This window comes from Salmo salar, chromosome 16 (assembly GCF_965601325.2).
Source record: "Salmo salar chromosome 16, fSalSal1, whole genome shotgun sequence".
Lineage (NCBI taxonomy): Eukaryota > Metazoa > Chordata > Actinopteri > Salmoniformes > Salmonidae > Salmo > Salmo salar.
Window position 1 is genome coordinate 78,161,858 of NC_138306.1, and position 23,374 is coordinate 78,185,231.

Consider the following 23,374-nt stretch of genomic DNA (forward strand, 5'->3'; position numbering starts at 1 on the left):
AAATCCTTGTGGGGAAAAGCCCATTCTCGTTGGCTGGGCCTGGCTCCCGAGTGGGTGAGCCAGGCTCCCAAGTGGTTGGGCCTATGCCCTCCCAAGCCACCCATGGCTGCACCCCTGCCATGTGAAATCCATAGATTAGGGACTAATTAGCAGCACCATAGAGAGCATTCTGACTGGTTGCATCACTGCCTGGGATGGCAACTGCTCGGCCTCCGACCGCAAGTATGGCAACTGCTCGGCCTCCGACCGCAAGACACTACAGAGGGAAGTGCGTACGGCCAAGTACGTCACTGGGGCCAAGCTTTCTGCCATCCAGGACCTCTATACGAGGCAGTGTCAGGGGAAGGCCCTAAAAATTGTCAAAGACTCCAGCCACCCTAGTAGTAGACTGTTCTCTCTGCTACCACACGGCAAGCGGTACCGGAGCGCCAAGTCTAGGTACAAAAGGCTTCTTAACAGCTTCTACCGCCAAGCCATAAGACTCCTGAACAGCTAATCAAATAAATGGCTACCCAGACTATTTGCATTGTCCACCCCTCTTTTACACAGCTGCTACTCTCTGTTTATTATCTATGCATAGTCACTTTACCCCTGCCCACATGTACATATTACCTTGACTAACCTGTGCCCCAGTACATTGACTCTGTACCGGTAGCTCCTGTATATAGCCTCACTACTGTTATTTTACTGCTGCTCTTAAATTATTTTTAACTTATCACTTATTTTTCTTAAAACTGCATTGTTGGTTAAGGGCTTATAAGTAAGCATTTCACTGTAAGACCTGTTGTAGTTCTACTCATTCTATTTCTATGTTGTTGCCACTTAATCCAGTGGCGGCGATACAGTGACCCAGTTCTGTCAGTGGAGTTGAACTCTGCGTTATCTGGGCATAGATAGCTGTGCAACAGAGCAACTGTGCACCGTTCCAGACAGGGCAGACACTCAAAACTAATAAAGCTATAGAAGAAGATAATGAGCGGTAGAATACCTCACAGCAAAAAATAAACAAACAAATCAGGAGACAAGTGATAGAAAAATGGAACTCAAACCAATTGAGGGAAAAGGTCACGGTTTAAAAAAATAAAGTGACACTGTTTAACAAATGTTGAGTCAGTAGGTTCACATAGGCTACGGGTTTTATCATCATAATGTCCAAACTTATCCCTGGTGGTCAATGTGCCATATAAAACAGCTGATGGAGGTGGGCTACATCAACATACACATTTTAGAGAGTAGCAAGACAATTGCAAAACCAGGTGCAATGCAGCAGAAACGCATATGGGTCATTCATTTAGTGCATGGAAAATATACATTAATGTCAATATTTAAATTGACCACATCCCTAGGAGTGTGTCATGTGATGGCTGGGGTGAATACCAGGGTGTAGGGTAGCTAGTAATGTTACATGGGGCAGTTTGGCCAAGGGCTGCATTCCCCAAAGTGCAAGGGGCTGGTTTAAGTATGTGACATCCCACTAGCGTCTGCCCACCCACTTCTCAGAGTAGGGATATAAGGAGTACCTGTAACCTATACAATATGAACCTAGGCAACCTTTAAAGTGAGATCTAAACAAGCCAAAAAAAACGACATGACATTTTAAAATGAACTGTATCTCGGATATGAAGAGACAACGGGGTCATTCCTTCATTGGACCCCTGCATCACTTTGGAGATAATAAATGTGGACAGAATGCATGGGTATAAAGTCCCAGCTAAATGCCAAGACAGTGCAGTCTTTCCCCTGTATTCCTTTTTATTAAATAAATATAATTATTTATTGGGGTGTTAAACGTTCTCAGTGTAAAATGAAGACTAAACCCAGATAAAGTACGTAAGAAATATATATTTATTATTATTTTTAAGTAAGATCACCTTTGATAACTAACGATCACCAAAATAAAAACTAGACAGTCAGGAGAATCAAATTCTAAAAATGTCATGCATGGGGTCCCCATTGATTTTGTTACATTTGAGTCACTCAAATAGCTAAGAACACAGGATAAGCCATGGCAAAATGTGTAGAATTGCAGGAAATTAGCTTTAAAACTGCTTTTCTCTCAGCCACATGGCAAAATATGTAGAATTGCAGGAAATTAACTTTAAAATATCAACAATGTCTCTGCGGCCATGCGGGACACTAAAATTTCAGTCAGTGACAGCTCCATTAGCCACGCTCCCACTACAAAGCCAACCTTGCCACAGCTGCTGAAAAAAATATGAGGGGAAATAATGCAGGGAGAATGGCTGAATTGGTGAGGGTTTGAACTGGCATAGTGGTGTGGCCAGTTTGCCATCATCTCTCCAGTGATTTGAATTTGCAATAGATTATGCTTTTTTGTTTACGTTGCCGGCAAGCCTACTTTCTAAGCACCCTGGGAAGCCAATCACTTATTTTTGGTGGCAACATAGTATGGGGATAGAAGCTTCCAATTGTAAACACCAACTGTGAACACGAAAATGTATAAATGTGTGTGCAACTTTGCCCTTTGTTCACTGTCCAATGTGCTAGCTACAGGTTGATGCTGGGATGCAAAACCTAACTACGAAGGGACCCATCCACAGAGGGTCAATGAAAACTGTCAACAAACCAACATAAGCCACACGGCTAAAGGGGTCAATCAAAACCTGCTAACGAATTGCATGTAATTTCGTTCGATAGATGTTTTAATTGAGCTCACCACAGCTAGATTTCGGTGTCACTACTCCCTGTCCCGCCATCTTGGACTGGCCCAAGCAGCCATTACTAGCTAGCTATCCAAACAGCTAACACGTTTAGCTAACGTTAGTTAGCAGCCATTGGAACATAGCGAAAGCCCGTCTCGAGCCCTTCACAATCAACACCAACTCCGGGGCACGAGAACGGCTCAAATTCATGCATACATTTTGCACGAGCCAGATACACAGTGCAGCAAGCAAACACACTTTCCTGGCACCATGGGAAGTCTACTCCATGATATAACGTTATAACGCCATTAAAACAACGTAGCCTTCCTAAACGTTAGCTAGTTCTCTGACCAAGTAAGGTCACTTTATCATACTCGGTAGATATGGCTAGCTGGCTACAAAACGTTACCTAACGCTTATATGACAGTAATGATGTTATCTGTAAAAAGCCATATTATATATGTCCCTGACCACTGAATCTCTAGCTAGACAACATTCAGAATGAGCTGGCCAACTCCAGAATCCAACAACGCACGTTCCACAAGCTAGTTAACGTTATCAAACTAGCAGGGGACTAGCTAGACATTTGCTGGCAGGCTAAATTAAAAGGTTAGCATGTGGTGGTTCGTCTTATCAATATAAATAACTAGCCCGCAAGTATGTACTTGAGATGTTATATTACACAGCCAGCTGGCTAACGTTACTTAACTAGCTTCTTCAGCCATCAGGCTTGTTAGCCATTTCTACTGCACCCAATACAATCCAGCTTGGCAGAAACATTTGATATGCCAAGCCTTTGTGACTAACAAATAGCTAAGTTGACGAGTTAGATAAATGCAAGGCCACCCTAATAACGAAAATAGCCAGTTGGGTTACTAAAATGTGTTTATGTAATGGAAAAGCCGTTAATTTTCACTATTGGATTAACTAGCGAGGGAGAGAAGTAGGGTAGGAACGCTGCGTAGCCGCAGGGTCGCTCTGCGCACATCGTGTGATGGGTGTATGGTTAACCAGAGTCCGTGCTCTCACCTGAGAGTGGACTGGCTTTGTTAGTTAGTTTAACATAGTTACACGTATTACTATGTGGGCAAGAATGTAGAAGGTTCAAGTGTTGTGGTTCAAGGACCGGCTGGTCCTGTGTGTTTGCAACTTAGCGAGCTACCTTCAACAGTAAGGCCTTCGTTCTGGCGCCATCTTCATGAAGCCTCTGAAATCCAAACAGTGAGCTGCAAGCAAGAAGACAACACAGGCGGTTCAGTATCACTTGCACTCCCGTGCAAATGGATTTAACGTATAAAAACGGCAAACGCGTGTACAGAATATTAAGAAAACACCAGAGGTGTGTGCAGGGCTTTGACTCCGACCTGTCAATTCCGACCAAGCTGTCCCTCTCTTGGGCTGTCAGCGTCGGAAAGTCCTCCTCGGTTTCACTGGCTTTTCCCGCCGCCATTTTCTTTTCCTCATCACCACCAGATGCCGAGCCGAGACTCCGAGCAGCAGCGCAGGCAGCAACAGCGAGCGAGACTCCGCACGATTGCATGGAATCGCGACGAGAGGGCGAACGAAATACTCCACCAAATCAAAGAAGGAAAACTAAAAACGTATTAAGATAGAATAAACTTTTCTCCACGATCAAAACGCAATTCAAAATGGTAAATCCTTTCAGGAAAACAAGTACCCCTCCAAAAAGTATTCGCGTCACATTTTTAGGCACCGTTTATGCAACTAATCAAATGTAATGCATGAAGTTCAATTCTTGCAGTTTGAAAAGAGTATTATTTGACCATAAAATTCCCCACAGCTACCAGCTTAAAGTTGTTATAATTGTGTCACACAAGCAAGCGAACCCACGCGCCGCCGTAGTCACGCCTCTCCTACCTCTTCAGCCAATAGATATGTCTGAATATCAACATATGACATGAAGTTTTTTTTACCCATCATCATTTATCTTTTTACAAACCACAGAAATCAATTATACATGTTCATTATTTTCTCAAAAGCAATAATGGTTATATTGTATAGGTATTCAAATTGATTGATTTGTTTTGCAAAGTGCATAAATAACAATGTTAAATAGCTACATGCAAACTGTCATATTACTAAATACATTTAAGAGTGACAACTGAGAAATTTGTGCAAATACTTGATACCAGTATTATTTGCTGTTGATGGGTAAGCATGTCTAAATAAAACGTTGCAAAGATGTGTCGAGGTAAGAATTCTGATTAGGACTGTGTAACTACTTGTCAAATATTTCTCACCCTGCAATGTTCACATCATAATAATCATCCTCCTTGCCATAGGCCCCACATTCCTATACGTTTTTGTGGTTGATACCAATTTGATCTGTTTGCATTTTTTAAAATGTACTAGCTAGTTCTACTGTATTTATGTACAGTATATATACTGTGTTATGAATTACATTCTCACTTTTGTACATGTCTTGAAAATGAAATGAATAGCAATCATTCTTGTTGGTGTTTTTTCCCCCCAGCTGTAGACATGTTCAAAATACCCAGACTCATTTGTTAGACAAGACATATCAATCCAATGTAAAATCCTCAAATCTAATTATCCAAATAGTTTTTTTGATGTATCATAAAACCCTTTGAACATATTACTTTATAAAATCTTACTATTTATTTTGATATCAATTGATTATATATAAGTTACAGTATTTGATGTAGATTTGAATTACATTCAAATCAATTTAAATGTTCAAGGGATAAAGTGATAGCTATTTTGGGCAGAAATGTAATCTAATATGAGGGAAATCGAATCTTATTTTCTATGGAACATTTTTATGCGTCCAAATGAAATTGTCAACATTCTGCAACATTTCAAAGAAAGAGCAAAGTGTTAAAATACTGATGTGGCAAAGCATCATTCTGTAGGCGGGGCCAGCAGAGGTTTATAAAGCTCAGGGGCGGGGCTTGCATACAGCGGTCAACATCCTGATGTAATTTTCTCCAAAATGGCGGATCGCAAAGAAGGTTAGTGCTAGCCCATGTTTATGGATAAAATCATCTCGAATTGTAACAACGAATCAGCTATACTATATATAGATAGTTCCAATATCAAGAAATCTAAACACTCAAATATTGCTATCCGTTCAGCTGCGGCTTTTGACAGGGGGACTTTACTGACTAGATGGTTAGCTTTGTTGCTAGCAATTTAGCCTAATTTCTAAACAATGGCATGCAATCGCCCATCGACCCAAATACCAGCCATTGGCATTGTGAACCTTTTTGTTTTTGTCACCCATGGCTCCTATTCCGACTACTGTAACGTTATAGCAGATATACACTTTATAGTAATGACGTGAACGTGATTACCAACTAAACAAGTATTCCAGTCATGTTTTAAATCAATATTCAATGAATTCATGTGTTTTGTGAATCCTATCAATACTACTATGAAGTTACAGCAAAGATTTAGATGCATGCATTGGAACTGTTTCTTGACTGTGAGGTAATTGGACTGAATTTGGACCTGAAACCTGCCCTAGGTTTGGTTTCTCAAATGATTGCCTCGCCTGGTTCACCAAGTACTTCTCTGATAGAGTTCAATGTGTCAAATCGGATGGCCTGTGGTCCGGGCCTCTGGTAGTCTCTATGGGGATGCCACAGGGTTCAATTCTTGGGCCAACTCTTTTCTCTGTATACATCAATGATGTCGCTCTTGCTGCTGGTGAGTCTCTGATCCACCTCTACGCAGACGACACCATTCTGTATACTTCTGGCCCTTCTTTGGACACTGTGTTAACAACCCTCCAGACGAGCTTCAATGCCATACAACTCTCCTTCCGTGGCCTCCAACTGCTCTTAAATACAAGTAAAACTAAATGCATGCTCTTCAACCGATCGCTGCCTGCACCTGCCCGCCCGCCCGTCCAGCATCACGACTCTGGACGGTTCTGACTTAGAATATGTGGACGACTACAAATACCTAGGTGTCTGGACTGTAAGCTCTCCTTCCAGACCCACATCAAACATCTCCAATACAAAGTTAAATCTAGAATTGTCTTCCTATTTCGCATCAAAGCATCCTTCACTCATGCTTCCAAACATACCCTCATAAAACTGACCATCCCACCGATCCTTGACTTCGGCGATGTCATTTACAAAATAGCCTCCAATACCCTACTCAATAAACTGGATGCAGTCTATCACAGTGACATCCGTTTTGTCACCAAAGCCCCATATACTACCCACCACTGCGATCTGTACGCTCTCGTTGGCTGGCCCTCGCTTCATACTCGTCGCCAAACCCACCGGCTCCAGGTCATCTACAAGACCCTGCTAGGTAAAGTCCCCCCTTATCTCAGCTCACTGGTCACCGTAGCAGCACCCACCTGTAGCACGCGCTCCAGCAGGTATATCTCTCTGGTCACCCCCAAAGCCAATTCCTCCTTTGGCCGTCTCTCCTTCCAGTTCTCTGCTGCCAATGACTGGAACGAACTACACAAATCTCTGAAACTGGAAACACTTATCTCCCTCACTAGCTTTAAGCACCAGCTGTCAGAGCAGCTCACAGATCACTGCACCTGTACATAGCCCATCTATAATTTAGCCCATACAACTACCTCTTCCCCTACTGTATTTATTTATTTATTTTGCTCCTTTACACCCCATTATTTCTACTTTGCACTTTCTTCCACTGCAAATCTACCATTCCAGTGTTTTACTTGCTATACTGTATTTACTTTGCCACCATGGCCTTTTTTGCCTTTACCTCCCTTATCTCACCTCATTTGCTCACATTGTATGTAGACTTATTTTTCTACTGTATTATTGACTGTATGTTTGCTTTACTCCATGTGTAACTCTGTGTTGTTGTATGTGTCGAACTGCTTTGCTTAATCTTGGCCAGGTCGCAATTGTAAATGAGAACTTGTTCTCAACTTGCCTACCTGGTTAAATAATGGTGAAAAAAAAAAAAGTTGCCTAGATGATAGAAAGTGAAAGCAAAACAGTTTAAATTCTTTGTATGTCTTCATCCCAGATGACATCTTATCAGAAAAGGATGAGCCGGAGAGCGAGGATGAGACCTATGAGGTGGTGGACCTGACAGAGTACGCCCGGAGGCACCAATGGTGGAGCATGGTGTTTGGGAATAACTCTGGTCCCCTCGCTGAGAAATACTCTGTGACCACGCAGATCGTGATGGGAGGGGTCACTGGCTGGTATGCAACCCAAAGCAAAGGTGTATAGGCTAAATATGCTTATTATACAAATGTCTGGATCTTTGGCCCCTAGGAAACACATCAACACATTTCAGTGATGAAATGCATAGTATGAGTCGGTGATGTAGTCAAGTCACTAAACCTTGAGTCCCAAGTCCCTAGTAGAGGTCGACCGATTAACCGGAATGGCCGATTACATTGCACTCCAAGGGAGGAGACTGCGTGGCAGGCTGACTACCTGTTATGCGAATGCAGCAAGGAGCCAAGGTACGGTGCTAGCTAGCAATAAACGTATCTTATAAAAAACCATCAATCTTAACATAATCACTAGTTAACTACACATGGTTTATGATATTACTAGTTTATCTAGCTTGTCGTGCGTTGCATTCAATCGATGCGGTGCCTGTTAATTTATTATTGAATCACAGCCTACTTCGCCAAACGGGTGATTTAACAAGAGCATTCGCAAAAAAAGCACTGTCGTTGCACCAATGTGTACCTAACCATAAACATCAGCGCCTTTCTTAAAATCAATACACAAGTATATATTTTTAAACCTGCATATTTAGTTAATATTGCCTGCTAACATGAATTTCTTTTAACTAGGGAAATTGTGTCACTTCTCTTGCGTTCATTGCACGCAGAGTCAGGGTATATGCAACAGTTTGGGCCGCCTGGCTCGTTGCGAACTAATTTGCCAGAATTTTACGTAATTATGAAATAACATTGAAGGTTGTGCAATGTAACAGGAATATTTAGACTTAGGGATGCCACCCGTTAGATAAAATACGGAACGGTTCCGTATTTCACTGAAAGAATAAACTTTTTATTTTCGAAATGATAGTTTCCGGATTTTACCATATTAATGACCTAAGGCTCGTATTTCTGTGTGTTATTATGTTATAATTAAGTCTATGATTTTATATTTGATAGAGCAGTCTGACTGGGTGGTGGTAGGCAGCAGCAGGCTCGTAAGCATTCATTCAAACAGCACTTTCGTGCGTTTGTCAGCAGCTCTTCGCAATGCTTCAAGCATTGCGCTGTTTATGACTTCAAGCCTATCAACTTCTGAGATTAGGCTGGTGTAACCCGATGTGAAATGGCTAGCTAGTTAGCGGGGTGCGAGCTAATAGAGTTTCAAACGTCACTCGCTCTGAGACTTGGAGTAGTTGTTCCCCTTGCTCTCCAAGGGCCGCGGCATTTGTGGAGCGATGGGTAACGCTGCTTCGAGGGTGGCTGTTGTCGATGTGTTCCTGGTTTGAGCCCAGGTAGGGGCGAGGAGAGGGACGGAAGCTATACTGTTACACTGGAAATACTAAAGTGCCTATAAGAACATCCAATAGTCAAAGCTATATGAAATACAAATGGTATAGAGAGAAATAGTCCTATAATTCCTATAATAACCTCAACCTAAAACTTCTTACTTGGGAATATTGAAGACTCATGTTAAAAGGAACCACCAGCTTTCATATGTTCTCATGTTCTGAGCAAGGAACTTAAACGTTAGCTTTTTTACATGGCACATATTGCACTTTTACTTCTCCAACACTTTGTTTTTGCATTATTTAAACCAAATTGAACATGTTTCATTATTTATTTGAGGCTAAATTGATTTGATTGATGTATTATATTAAGTTAAAATAAAAGTGTTCATTTAATCGTGTTCATTTAATCGTTATCGGCTTTTTTTGGTCCTCCAATAATCGGTATCGGCGGTGAAAAATGATATTCGGTCGACCTCTAGTCCCTAGTGTTCCGGTCCGAGTCCTTTATTCTCGAGTCGAGTCACAAGTCCCTTGGTAGTGCTAAAAGCTGTAGTCCAACCATTTAAAAATCCAAATTCTCTTCAACTGTTGGCACATTTGAAGGATATCTCTAACATTTGCTGTTGTAGTTAGTAGGCCCCCTATTTTAAATTGTGCATCAGAGAGATTTTCTGACAACAAAATCACTTCTGGTCCAGTCTCAGTTGATCCATGAAAATTGTGACTTGAGTCAAGTCTGAGTCCTGGACTCGAGTACTACAACACTGCTATCAGTCACGCCTCTCTCTCACATTCAGGTGTGCAGGATACTTGTTCCAGAGAGTAGGGAAGATAGCTGCTACTGCCATAGGTGGAGGGTTCCTGTTGTTACAGGTAAGAGATGCATCATATTTGTATTGAGTCAACTCTGGGTACTTACATAATACACATCTCTATTTCATTTTAAAAATGTATTTAACTAGGCAAGTCCGTTAATAACAAATTCTTATTTACAATGACGGCCTCCCCCGTCCAAACCCTAATACGGAAGACGCTGGGCCAGTTGTGCGCTGCCCTATGGGACTCCCAATCACTGCCAGTTGTGATACAGCCTGGAATCGAACCAGGGTCTATAGTGACGCCTCTAGCACTGAGATGCAGTGCCTTAGTTCACATCAACTAAGGCGCCACTCGGGAGCACCAATGAGATCACATGTAACAACGTGAACGGAGTGCCACTTGAAATGCAACCCAACAATCCCCACTCATTTTCCTTTCTGCACCTTCTCCTGCAGATAGCGAATCACAGTGGCTACGTGCAGGTGGACTGGAAGAAAGTGGAGAAGGATGTGAACAAAGCAAAGAAACACCTGAAGAAGAGAACCAAGCAAGCAGCCCCTGAAATTAACTCCTTCTTCGAGGAGGTAAAGGTATTAATAACACTGCCTGACTTTCCTAATCGTAACTCTATGGTAGGCTATTGTGCCTATAGTATTGTGTGATTCTAAAAGGTGAACATGTTTGAGATGTGTGCGTGCTCATTGGTCCTTTATCTAACTGTTCATTTATTCCGTGAGACCAACACCAGTACCAGGGTGTGGGAGCTGCTTTTTGATTCAATTGGATTTACAGTCCATTTGAATCTCAGTGCCTTGCATTGCATGTACTTATGACACAAAAATATATACTTAATTATCATATTTGGGGGGAAATAGCTAAGTTCATAAATACCTGAGTCATCCGCAGCCATTTGATGGACTAATAATGCAGCAACACCGCCCTCTAGCGAACTCACACTGTAAAAGCACATTCCTGGATTTATCACAAGCAGAAACTAAAGTATACCCTGCGTATAAGATTCTTATTTTTCCATCTATTATCACTTATAACCCTTCAGTTATTGGGGGTGACCTCTCACAGTCTGCATGTTTTCTCTCCTTCCCCTCTCTGCAGGCCACAGAGTTTGTCAAGAAGAACATTGTCCTGTCCAGCGGGTTTGTGGGTGGATTCCTCCTGGGCTTAGCCTCCTAAGGGCGTCGGGACCAATTCACGACTGAGGAAGTCGTTACATAGGAAGAAGGAAGCTGTCATTACTGTGAACTGAGTCGCCACACGGGATGTTGTCATTAACTGTGAATCGCTGTCTTTCTCCCAGCACGGAACTAGTCATGAAACGGGTTTGGGAGGAGGCTGAACATGTGAAGCTGCCACTTTATCCCCCCTGGGTGCTCTCTTCCGTTACTGCCCAACTGATCTGAGTCTAGCTTGTCCACCTTCTAGCTTGTCCTCTTTTTCTTCTATTTATCTGGTGGTTTCTGATCCAGGATCAGTTGTTTGGGCCTGGCTATATATATATATATATATATATATATATATATATATATATATATATATATATATATATATATATATATATATAATATACAACTAATTTTGACTTCAAAACATAGAAACTCGGAATTTTCACATACGTTGATGTTAGGGGAGTTCTGGATGAATACAATATTGAAAATGTTAGAAATGTCCCTTTCAGTGCACAACGCGACACCTCTTGATACACTATGATAAACTACTAATATACTGTACCACACACTGGACATAGGATTACTCAGCCCCTGTCTATCTGGTGCCCTCTTTTACCTGGAAGAACAGGTCTAGGATCAGGAATGTGTCCCAAATGGCACCAATTGCCCATACGGCTCTGGTCAAATGCAGTGCACTATGTAGGAAATAGGGTGCCATTTGGGACACAGCCCAGCTCTCCCTACACTCAGACCAAAGTTTTACCACCCTGTGCTATTCAACAAAATGTGTCTGCAGACCTGTTGTTACGGGGTTAATATACCAACACCTGATCACTGCACCTTTGCTGGCTAATGTACTGTAGGTATATCAGTGTGCAGGTTAGCGTTTTTCATCATGAATCTTGTTCTGGAGGCAGCTCTGCAGAGTGGTCACTAGATGGCACAGCCACAAAATCTGATTTTAAATCTAACTGTAACCACACTGTTAACCCTAATGCCTAACCTTACATTTAGACCAAAAAGTTTAATGTAGTTTTCATGAATTTTTACAATATAGCCAATTCTGACTTTGCAGCTGGCCCATCTAGCAGATTCGCTTAGTTCTGCCTCCAGGACAAGACTCATTCCAAAAAATGTGAACCTGCTATCAGTGTAGTAATAGGAAAAAATGAGATTTAGTCATGTGTAGAATACACTATCTGTTTTATAGATAGAAGGAAATGCACAGTATAAAGTCAGTGTTCAGTTGCTTATGAGTTGCTCCATATTGTGTCTTTAACTATTTAAATATTACGTGTCAGGAGTATGATTTTCCATTTGTTTCTGTACTTCACCAAGTGCACGTTAACTTCTTGCTGCCGTTAACCTCCATTTTGTATGTTCTGACTTCCTGAATGCTGTTTTGAAATCTTGATAACCAACCAACCATAACTATGGATTTGTCTTATGTTTCTGTTTTGTCAAATAAAGTTGCCTGATTTTTGTAGGTTAGCAATGTTAACCGTTTGTGTGGTCACTGGACTGCATGGCAGACATGCATACTTTCAGGGCTTGATGTGTACACTGAGTGGATTAACAGTCTATCTTGACACGTTTAACTTCTCAACAATATACTTATTTTGATTATTAAAGCCAGCATGACTTTTCAGATTTCAGTAGCTCTATGGCTGCCTTTACACAGGAAACCCAACTCCGATCTTTTGCCAAATGATTGGTATTTTGGCCGATCAGGTCAGATTTTTTGCCAGTAATTTCAGCAGAAGATCATAATTGTGCTGCCTGTGTAAATGTAGTTTATGAGTTCCGGTAATGCAAATGTCCAGATTTTATGATGTGAATAGAAATGGATGCTTCCTTGCGTCAGCATGGAGGATGGGTTTGTAATAACTACCATGCATGTCACAGCAACAATGAATGAATGAGCTTTGTCACAATACTAAGATATTTCACCACTATGTCTGTGCATTCATCTACATTGTGAAATCTGCTTTTGAAAGGTACTGCATGTAGAAAGAGACAAGGGAAGATACTCACCAAATCAAATCTGAAATAAGTACCAATTGTACATTTTTGTGTTTAGTTTACCTCTGTCACAGAGTACAATATCAATTAATTAATAAATTAAAAAATGTTGGGTTTACATTAAATGCACATTGAATTGGGGTTTAGTCCTGATAGGCTTTCTGTAGCTAGAGGTTTAGTTCCGGGATTTATGAAGTACTCTTTGTCAATTGACTTGACAAAGAACCTTCTTTCAAATAAAATTGTATTGATTTATTGTAATTTCATAATGTCCTGTCAGAGGCATATTGATTTGTGTAAATAATGACTCTTCAATGTCTATTGAGCTAAATGAAGCTGAAAAACAGAGGCAGCCATGATGTTACCTCACCAGAGTGCCTCTCTCTGCCCTGTGTTACTGTAGCTGCCAGCGCCACACTACCACTGGTCCCTCCCTGTTGCTATGGAAACTGCTCTTTTTCTCTTTCTCTCTTCCGCTTGCTCTCTTGTGGTGTGGTGAGGCCTTCCCTCTTTTCCACTCTCTTTCTCACTGCCTTTCTCTGTCCTCTCTCTGTTTCTCTCGCTTTCTCTTTCCAGTCCTGCCTTTTTCTTTGTTTTTACCTCTATCTCGCTCCCTCTATCTATCTGTGAGTGTGCCCATGTGTAATGGTATAGGGGTAGAGGGGGATATTAGAGTGGGGGGAATGAGATGAGTCCCACTCTCCACCATTCGATGACCACATCACCAACCAATCGGATCATCAATAGCCCCAAATAAATCCAACCAATAGTAGGGTAAAGCCAGAGTATGAGTGCCATGGAAACTGCAAGGGATGTTTTATATTAGCAGCTCGCCCTAGTGGCACCAGATACCGGTACACCTCAGTCAGGCTGTTCAAAGCAATTGTGTTATTAATCCATTGATCGCAATCTAAGGGCTGCATCTTCATACTTAAACCTTTCCTCATATCTCCTTTATCTGCACTGTTCTGAAAAAAATAGGAAAGGCGAATTCGATATGGTGCGTGCATGTACTAGGTACTGGCTTTCGTTAGTTACTTCATATTAGTAGAGGAAAGACAGGAGACAGGAAACAAATGATTCTTTTGAGATACAACCTAATCCATGCCTTCAGGCAGCGGGCTCCAAAGGGTCCAAGCCATACAATAGTTAACTCTTGTCACAATCAGTTTGTTGAGAGCTGTCATTAGTATGGTTACGCAAAACCCTCTCTGTAGTACTAGTCAGTGGACAAAGTCAGAGATGAAACGTCAATGCATGTTAGAATAGCAATGTTCATTATTCATAGTACAATAATTCATAGTAATTAGTACAGCAAGAAGCTGCCTTTTTATACGGAGCATGGCTTATTAAACAACTGATAGATAGAGACCATTTTAGGCCTATCACACAAATGATTCATGAGAGAAAATAGAAAATTGATCAAATGGGACCATTTCTCCCTGAGTTGGAGTGAATTTGTCATAATAATGCTAGCCTGGGTAGACTGAAACACATTTCTGTTTCCGAAGGAAGATTCTGTGTGAAAGTACATTTATTTCTTATGTATTTGGAAAGTATTTGGGGTATAATACAGAGCCTATGACTAGTGAGTCTTGGATATTATCATATTATTCCTGCATTGCATCTAGATTTGGAGTTCTGTATCATAGAATTAGGAATTAGAATACTAGAATGGTTAAGAACCTTTTTATGATGGCAGTGAGGTCAGCCATTTTGGTCAGGGAGTTGGTCAAGCATGGTTTGCCAGTGCTGTTGTAAGATATTGTGTAAAATAATGAATTTGAAGAGAACTGTATTTATAATTATATGACTATATTTTAGGTTGACAATAATTCTATTACACAATTTCAGATATATCATGTGCCTTACTTTTATTTTCCTGCATAAGTAAAATCAGGATAGACATTAATTCCAGTTAGACTGGTTTGGATTTCTCCCTGGCTGCCATTTTCATCCCATTCTGGAACTTTTAGGGTTTATGACATAACCCTCTGGTCATTTAATAAGATCTCTATTTTCTGTATGACCACCTCAAGGGGGCAGTGTCAACCAATCCAGAGTGACTCACTCACCTGTGACGTTGTGGCCGAATAATACAAATACATTGGTGCAAGTGTGTCAACAATGTGGCCCAGGGATCAGTCAAAAGCAAAGCAGTGCCATTAAGCCAATGAATCACCAGGTATTTACTGAAAAGGTACATGGTAGAATGGTAGTTATATTGCAATAACCTGTGACTTTGGCTACATGGTTGTTTCTTTGGGATTCAATAGTACAAGAACCACTAGGCACCTTATTTAACTTTTTTTATTAACCCATCCACCATCACCCTCTTCGGAGGACACATAACTTTTTACATTATTACAGCTTCTCTGTTACATATACATACATTTTATAACAACAAGTTACCAATTTTGTTTAATTCTTATCAGACAGCATCTGATGCAACTCCACAGATAGAACCAGCCCCTCCCTGTAAGCACTAGGCTGCTAGGTACATTTAGCAGAGAGGGAACCAGGGACCCTTGCACACATCAACAACTGACACCCACGAAGCATCGTTACCCATCGCGCCACAAAAGCCGCGGCCCTTGCAACGCAAGGGGAAACCCTACTTCAAGTCTCAGAGCGAGTGACGTCACTGATTGAAACGCTATTAGCGAGCACCACCGCTAACTAACTAGCCATTTCACATCGGTTACATATGCCTAACAGGTCTAATTTCTGCCAGGTCTCTTATCACTTATTATTAGAAAGTATCTCTCAATGCACACCTGAACAACAGACATCACTTCAAATCTCATCTCCTGCTGGGTGTAGAATGCATAGGACCATTTATGTTGAGGCAGAGCAAAAGAATGTCCAGCCAATGTGAGGCCATCACTTGCAGGAATCTGGTTGTACCTGCTTTTTTAATGCATGGCAACAAGGGCTTATAGAAATAGGGCATTTGCTAATATTAAAAAATGTTCATATATTTCCAATAGTCAACTCCTGCGTTTCCAATGCTGCTATGGATGCTGGTCCTTTTTTGATACCCTTATTTATAGACGTGCAATACTGGTCCGGACAAATCTGTATCAGATGGAAAGTAATAATTAATACACAATACACGATAAACATTATTGCGAGGTTCAGTGAAAGGATTGTGGAAAAGCTGACGTAAGGTGATGGGCTTTTGATGGTGTCAACGCGTGCGCGCGGTGCATTGAATGCGACCGTGGATTGGTGGAATGGGGAGTGTGAAACCGATTAGGAAACTGCGCCTTGGGGAACTTGGAGGGTGGCGCCCTGAACGTCATGTTGGCTCAAGTGGCATTGGAATTAGCAAAGAGTCTGAGCGAGCCTACGAAGCCATTATGGCTCTCCACACACCAGTTTCATAACCTAGAGAGGGAGGAGTCTTCCATTTCTGGAAGCCGGAGGAGCAGCATCCGACAGCGTAAAAATTGGAGTAACGGTGCTCGAAGGAGACTGGAATACGAAATAATATAATTTTATTTTCAACATACCATGCACATTTTACGAGATAAGCATGAAGGTCTTTGATTTAAGATCAGGTAGCTGCAACCTTGTTTTCCATGTGCGGTAATATTCCAAGACATATGTGATACATTGGGTGTGCTCAGCGCAATAACGGCGCTAGCAGGCTATTTCAAACGGTAAAATAAATCCAGATTGCTAGGAGATAGCCAACCATTTTATAGTTAGCCAGCTAGCTTGCGGGGGAGCCAGCTGCCTACTCGGGCAGAGGCATCATCGGATGCATCGACCAAGAAGAGGCATCTGGTAGGCATTAACCGACAACACAATCTCGGGGCATGCAAAGCGGTGTGTTTTGTGCAAACGGTTGATAAATCCCGCGTCCTCGGCTCTGGTCGTGGGATTAACCAGCCGGGAGAGAAGGAGAAGGTGGGGCCGAGGAGTGTCAAAAACGATCGAGCTAAACCCAGCGCATGTAGCTTGGCGCTCTAGCTACCGGGCTAACATTACCTTCTCCATCGGCTTTCCATTTGGGAAATTAATTTAGGAAACTAGAATTATTCGACCATTGGAATTCTGAGAGCTTGCTGGGGTACTCCGTGGCAGTTCCCCCTCTCCCCCAACGAGGATCAGTCAGAGCTGTACACTTGAGGCCATTGGCTTCTTTACAAATAATACCGTGTGGGGCGAATTTCACGGGGGTAGCATCCCCGTTTGCTTTGGACCATGGCGGACGACGATGTGCTTTTCGAGGATGTCTACGAGCTGTGCGAGGTGATTGGGAAGTAAGTGTCAGCATATGTTTATGAACTGAACAATGATAATAAATGAAACCTCTTGTTTGCATTGAGTGCATTGTATTGCGTGTCTGCCTGCCTGTTTATTTTTTTCTGTATGGAAGCAATTGCCTTACAAATATGAATTGCCACCACCATCATGACAGCTGTTTTACTTGGCCTACTTGTAGGTGAGTTGGTCATACAAAACCTCACACTACCCATCTATTGTCAGGCCTATGTAAAATCACTTACACAGTAACTAGTTCAATAAGCATATAACACGATTGCATAAACTGTTCAATATATGGGAAACCAGTTAGGCCTACTGACTTGTTAGTTTGATTGGGTGAGGCCCAATAATGTATGGTGAAGCACCTGTTTAGTTCAAGAGCCGAGTGTATTGTTTTAGCTGGGCAGGATATCTTCATTTAACATGGCAGGAGAGAATATCTGTTCAAAACGGAAGTTCATTGGCTCACACATATTCAAAACATTTCCCAATCTAGATCATTTTCATTCATGTTTTGTGCATCCATTCAGCTTAGACACATTATTTTGATGAGGCGGTACTGGGCGACAGGTAGCCTAGCGGTTAGAGCGTTGGGCCAGTAACGGAAAGGTCACTGGTTCCTTCGAATACCCGAGCCGACAAGGTGGGAAATCTGACAATGTGCCCTTGAGCAAGGCACTTAACCCTAATTTGCTCCAGGGGTGTTGTACTACTATGGCTGACCCTGTAAAACAACACATTTCATGGTGCCCATCTGGTGTATATGACATAACATCATATTATTTTACTACACATAGGCATAGTGACTCATTTGTGGTTTGGAACAGAGGCGCTATACGTTTAAAAGCTGGGCCATTCATGGTTTTGGGTTGAAATGTAAACATGCTTGTCTACTACAACTCGGTCTATAACGATCTCCACAAGTACTACTGTCAACACCACTACACTCCTCTCAGATTCAGACGCAGGGTAATTATAGTCAATCATTTAGTATCATTGGCCATTTGGGACAAGACACAGGCTGCAGATTGTCATTACGAGGACGTCACACACTACTTCTTGATCCTACTTTAAGAGAAGGAGCATAGGCTCCTGGAGAGGATGGAACTTCTTCACCAGAATAGAGTCACATACTGCTGTGTTCTATGGCTGCACCGGTGTTCTGATATCACCATGCACTGCTAGTCATTGTCCCTGCCCTGTCAATTGCAGACCAGTCTATTGGTCCCCACCAACCAGAGGTGGCCAATCCTATTGTTGATGGACTTTTAAGCATTGCACACGCAGTTAATGATCATGTTTATTCCTGATCTATTTAGCCCGGATTTGTCTATAAACATTGATTTATAAAGCACATAAATCCTAACACGCATTCGTGCAGGAGAAGGTGGTTGTTGATTGAAGAGAGCCTCTTCTATTTGGTGCAGGCCTTGTTTGCCCTCATACCTTACAACAATGTCATTTTCACAGATTAGTCTGGAAATCCAGATTTAAATGTATTGAAACTACCACCCACACCAACCAATACCCCCTTTACCCCGGATTTCTATTGTTGTGGCTGATGATCACACCCTTCATATGAAGACCAGGCAGGCTGCTGTAGTCTTGGAGCTGGCCTAGCTCCCCTCCCCCTCTACGCTCAATCGAGACCCGTGGGTCCATTAGGGTCCAGGCTGAGACACATGCTGATTGCTCTTCAGCCCCTCAGGCTCTACTCTTTGTTTGGGGAGCTCAGTACTTCGGTTTACTCCTCACTCAGTGACGGATCAAGGATCTGGTCTACTTTACCCAGTCCTGGTGTTAGACGTCATGTGGCGGGTGACAATACTGGTCTCGGGACAGCTGTTAAACAAGTAGCCGCCCAGGGCCTACCTTGGTGCAGTAAAGCAGAGAGGGCCTCTAGTCAGAGGAGCCTACACCATGACTATGTTATCACCATGATCAGAAAGGGCTTCACGGCCTCCTACCTTCCTCTTCCCAAAGTCATTTGTTCCTCCTTTCATCTTTCCTTTCTCACTCATAGTTGTCAGGGCACAAGGGCGTCTTTCACCAAAACAGCTACACTACCTTATTTATTTCACTGTGCATCACCAGGTTCTGTTTAGTGAAGCAGATCTTTTCCAATAAACTTAATTTATATCCCAGCTTTGTGAAAGAAAGCCGAACAAAAAGCACGATTCCAAATCAATCCTCTCCACCAGCGACGCAGCCTAGTTTCTGACAGTGAAGCGATTGTCAGACAAAAGCACTGAGTACCAGCCAGTGTCTTTTAGGTAGAGAACTCTGCCAGCCTCTCCTGCAGAAAGCTGGGGATCATTTTCCTCAGCCCAGGATGAAGGAAGGGGATGCTGAGGAAGATCATTGGAGACAGTGGAGGGTTCGAAATAGGATTGCCCTGAGGCTGGAAATATAACTAATGCCAGCGGACTCCAGGGCTGACCTCCAATTTTTGTAAACCACACTCACTGTCAAGAGGAGCTAGGGAACCAACGAACAGAGGCTTAGAAGAACTCCTCTCCTGCTATCCCTTGCTCCCTTTGGTTCACATTGGTTCAGACGTTTTCGTTCCCTTGGTAGTTCATGGGGAGTGTTCAATGAACTGAAGATGTGCTGTTATCGTGTCTCAAGTGTCTGTATTGTCAGGGACGTCGAAAGTGGCGTTGACACGGCAACAAATGTTTGTCGCCAAGCGGCGGCTGTGCTTAGTAGTAGAGGTCAACCGATTAATCGGAATGGCAGATTTAATTAGGGCCGATTTCAATTTTTCATAGCAATCCTTATTTTTGGCCACTGATTTGCCTATTTATTTATTTATTTATATACATTTTTTTACACCTTTATTTAACTAGGCAAGTCAGATTAAGAACACATTCTTATTTTCAATGACGGCCTAGGAACGGGGGTTAACTGCCTTGTTCAGGGGGGATTCGTTTTTGCAACCTTCCGGTTACTAGTCCAATGCTCTAACCACCTGCCTTACATTGCACTCCACGAGGAGCCTGCATGGCAGGCTGACTACCTGTTATGCGAGGGCAGCAAGAAGCCAAGGTAAGTTGCAAGCTAGCATTAAACTTATCTTATAAAAAACTATCAATCTTAACATAATCACCAGTTAACTACACATGGTTGATGATATTACAAGTTTATCTAACATGTCCTGCGTTGCATATAATCGATGCGGTGCCTGTTAATTTCTCATCGAATCACAGCCTACTTCGACAAACGGGTGTTGATTTAACAAACGCATTTGCGAAAAAAGCACTGTCGTTGCACCAATGTACCTAACCATAAACATCAATGCCTTTCTTAAAATCAATACACAAGTATATATTTTTAAACCTGCATATTTAGTTTATATTGCCTGCTAACATGAATTTGTGTCACTTCTCTTGCGTTCCATGCAAGCAGTCAGGGTATATACAGCAGTTTGGGCCGCCTGGCTCATTGCGAACTGTGTGAAGTCCATTTATTCCTAACAAAGGCCGTAATTAATTTGCCAGAATTGTACATAATTATGACATAACATTGAAGGTTGTGCAATGTAACAGGAATATTTAGACTTAGGGATGCCACCCATTAGATAAAATATGGAACGGTTCCATATTTCACTGAAATAATAAACGTTTTGTTTTTGAAATGATAGTTTCCGGATTCGACCATATTAATGACCTAAGGCTCGTATTTCTGTGTGTTATTATGTTTAAGTCTATGATTTGATAGAGCAGTCTGACTGATAGTAGGCAGCAGCAGGCTCGTAAGCATTCATTCAAACAGCACCTTTGTGCGTTTGCCAGCAGCTCTTCGCAATTCTTCAAGCATTGCGCTGTTTATGACTTCAAGCCTATCAACCCCCGAGATTAGGCTGGTGTAACCGATGTGAAATGGCTAGCTAGTTAGCCGGGTGCGCGCTAATAGCGTTTCAAACGTCACTCGCTCTGAGACTTGGGAGTAGCTGTTCCCCTTGCTCTACATGGGTAATGCAGCTTCGAGGGTGGCTGTTGTCGATGCGTTCCTGATTCGAGCCCAGGTAGGAGTGAGGAGAGGGACGGAAGCTATACTGTTAAACTGGCAATACTAAAGTGCCTATAAGAACATCCAATAGTCAAAGGTATATGAAATACAAATGGTATAGAGAAATAGTCCTATAATTCCTATAATAACTACAACCTAAAACCTCTTACCTGGGAATATTGAAGACTCATGTTAAAAGGAACCACCAGTTTTCATATGTTCTCATGTTCTGAGCAAGGAACTTAAACGTTAGCTTTTTTACATGGCACATATTGCACTTTTACTTTCTTCTCCAACACTTTGTTTTTGCATTATTTAAACCAAATTGAACATGTTTCATTATTTATTTGAGGCTAAATTGATAGTATTTATGTATTATATTAAGTTAAAATAAGTGTTCATTCAGTATTGTTGTAATTGTCATTATTACAAATAAATAAATAAAAGAATCGGCCGATTAATCGGTATCAGGTTTTTTGGCCCTCCAATAATCGCTATCGGTGTTGAAAAATCATAATCGGTCGACCTCTACTTAGTAGGATGCGATTTTACAGCCAGTAATTTCTGTTTCGCTTCTAGTGTTGCCTATGCTTCCATGCGTGGCTCTGAGAATCATAATTTCCATAAGTAACTAATATAGTCTAGATGTGTTTTTACGAGATCTGTTGCCTTAAAAATAACTCAATGGAATGCTCACTTCACACGTGGCCTGTAGCCCTCTGAGGTTTGTGAGCTATAACAAGACATTTTCTTTGACGAGAGAGAGAGACATTTGACTGACACTGTAGATCTGTGAATGATTGAAATGGTGTGGTGACACTTACCAAAGTAGGTGTGACATGCTACCAACAGCGGCTGGTATAGTGTAAATAGACATGTCAACCAGCGACATATGCAGGTGTTTGTGTTAGCTGATGAGGGAATTGTCTCGGGCTAGTACACGAACACAGCCAAACACCTCTGCTATAATCTGTCTAAGGTTGGCAGACAGTGTGGAGGTTTGGGGTTGGCTGAAGGCCTTTGGGACGACTGAGCCTTTGTTTCGGCTCAGTTCCTGAGCTGGAGGAGTGTTTTAATCTCTGTTATTTCTACCTTATCTCGTTTAAGAAACTGGGTGGTTCGAGCCCTGAATGCTGATTGGCTGAAAGCCGTGGTATATCAGACCACGGGTATGACAAAACATTTAGTTTTACTGCTCTAATTATGTCGGTAACCAGTTTATAATAGCAATAAGTCACCTCGGGGGTATGTGATGTATGGCTAATATACCTCCGCGTTGCGTCGTGCATAAGAACAGCCCTTAAGCCGTGGTATATTGGCCATATACCACACCTCCTCGGGCCTTATTGTTTAAACATAGCACTTGCTTCCAGATCTTGTTCAGTATCTCACAACATTTAATATATGAAAAACCCCAGTACGGTATGCCTAAAGCATCTGCCAGGAAAAGGGATCCATTCTGAAGAATGAGAATGAGTGCTCCCATTTAGATATGCTCATCTTTTGTCTTTACTCACCAGTTGACCCTTGATATTTTCCCCTTGTAAACATGTACGTCAGACCAATTATCCCCCACCACCACAGACACTTCTATTGTAATCCCTGCCTGCACTCCCCTCTCTCTGATCCTGCTTGTGTAGGAGTCAAGGGACATGACTGGGTGGGTCACTGTGTGGGAGGTGACTGGGTGGGTCACTGTGTGGGAGGTGACTGGGTGGGTCACTGTGTGGGAGGTGACTGGGTGGGTCACTGTGTGAGAGGTGGCTGGGTGGGTCACTGTGTGGGAGGTGGCTGGGTGGGTCACTGTGTGGGAGGTGACTGGGTGGGTCACTGTGTGGGAGGTGACTGGGTGGGTCACTGTGTGGGAGGTGACTGGGTGGGTCACTGTGTGGGAGGTGACTGGGCGGGTCACTGTGTGGGAGGTGACTGGGCGGGTCACTGTGTGGGAGG

The 23,374-nt window shown here is 42.3% G+C and overlaps 3 protein-coding genes across 23 annotated transcripts in view; 2 read left to right on the plus strand and 1 right to left on the minus strand.

Moving 5' to 3' along the window:
- The window catches only part of LOC106574735 (lysine-specific demethylase 6A), a 53,585-nt gene extending 49,059 nt beyond the window's left edge, over window positions 1–4,526 (minus strand). For both annotated transcript variants that reach the window (XM_045697931.2, XM_045697930.2), the window contains exons 1-2: window positions 4,028–4,526; window positions 3,826–3,889 (exon numbers count right to left, since the gene is read on the minus strand). In XM_045697931.2, coding sequence (XP_045553887.1) covers window positions 3,826–3,889; window positions 4,028–4,203 — 240 coding nt within the window. In that variant the 5' untranslated portion in view covers window positions 4,204–4,526. The remainder of the gene's footprint in view (window positions 1–3,825; window positions 3,890–4,027) is intronic.
- Window positions 4,527–5,571: 1,045 nt separating this feature from the next.
- LOC106574736 (FUN14 domain-containing protein 1) lies at window positions 5,572–11,443 on the plus strand. Of its 2 annotated transcripts, none has more exons than XM_014150756.3 (5): window positions 5,572–5,656; window positions 7,668–7,848; window positions 9,911–9,986; window positions 10,388–10,522; window positions 11,046–11,443. In XM_014150756.3, exons 1-5 carry the CDS (start codon window positions 5,638–5,640, stop codon window positions 11,121–11,123), a joined length of 489 nt encoding a protein of 162 aa, XP_014006231.1. In that variant the 5' UTR covers window positions 5,572–5,637; the 3' UTR covers window positions 11,124–11,443. The 2 variants fall into 2 exon arrangements, with proteins under 2 accessions (XP_014006231.1, XP_014006232.1); XM_014150757.3 differs by having other exon boundaries at window positions 10,388–10,516.
- Window positions 11,444–16,524: 5,081 nt separating this feature from the next.
- The window catches only part of LOC106574738 (peripheral plasma membrane protein CASK), a 42,996-nt gene continuing 36,146 nt past the window's right edge, over window positions 16,525–23,374 (plus strand). For 8 of the 19 annotated variants that reach the window (XM_082962986.1, XM_082962997.1, XM_082962992.1 and 5 more), the window contains exon 1: window positions 16,527–17,409. In XM_082962986.1, coding sequence (XP_082819112.1) covers window positions 17,351–17,409 — 59 coding nt within the window. In that variant the 5' untranslated portion in view covers window positions 16,527–17,350. Of the gene's footprint in view, window positions 17,410–23,374 lie in introns of all 19 variants that reach the window. The other 11 variants (XM_082962990.1, XM_082962996.1, XM_082963001.1 and 8 more) reach the window with 4 other exon arrangements.

Bases quoted from the DNA above. Each gene is read 5' to 3' on its own strand.
- LOC106574736 (XM_014150756.3), top strand. The intron at 7,849-9,910 runs GTATGCAACCCA...TCTCACATTCAG, and splicing joins ATGGGAGGGGTCACTGGCTG to GTGTGCAGGATACTTGTTCC. The intron at 9,987-10,387 runs GTAAGAGATGCA...CTTCTCCTGCAG, and splicing joins GAGGGTTCCTGTTGTTACAG to ATAGCGAATCACAGTGGCTA.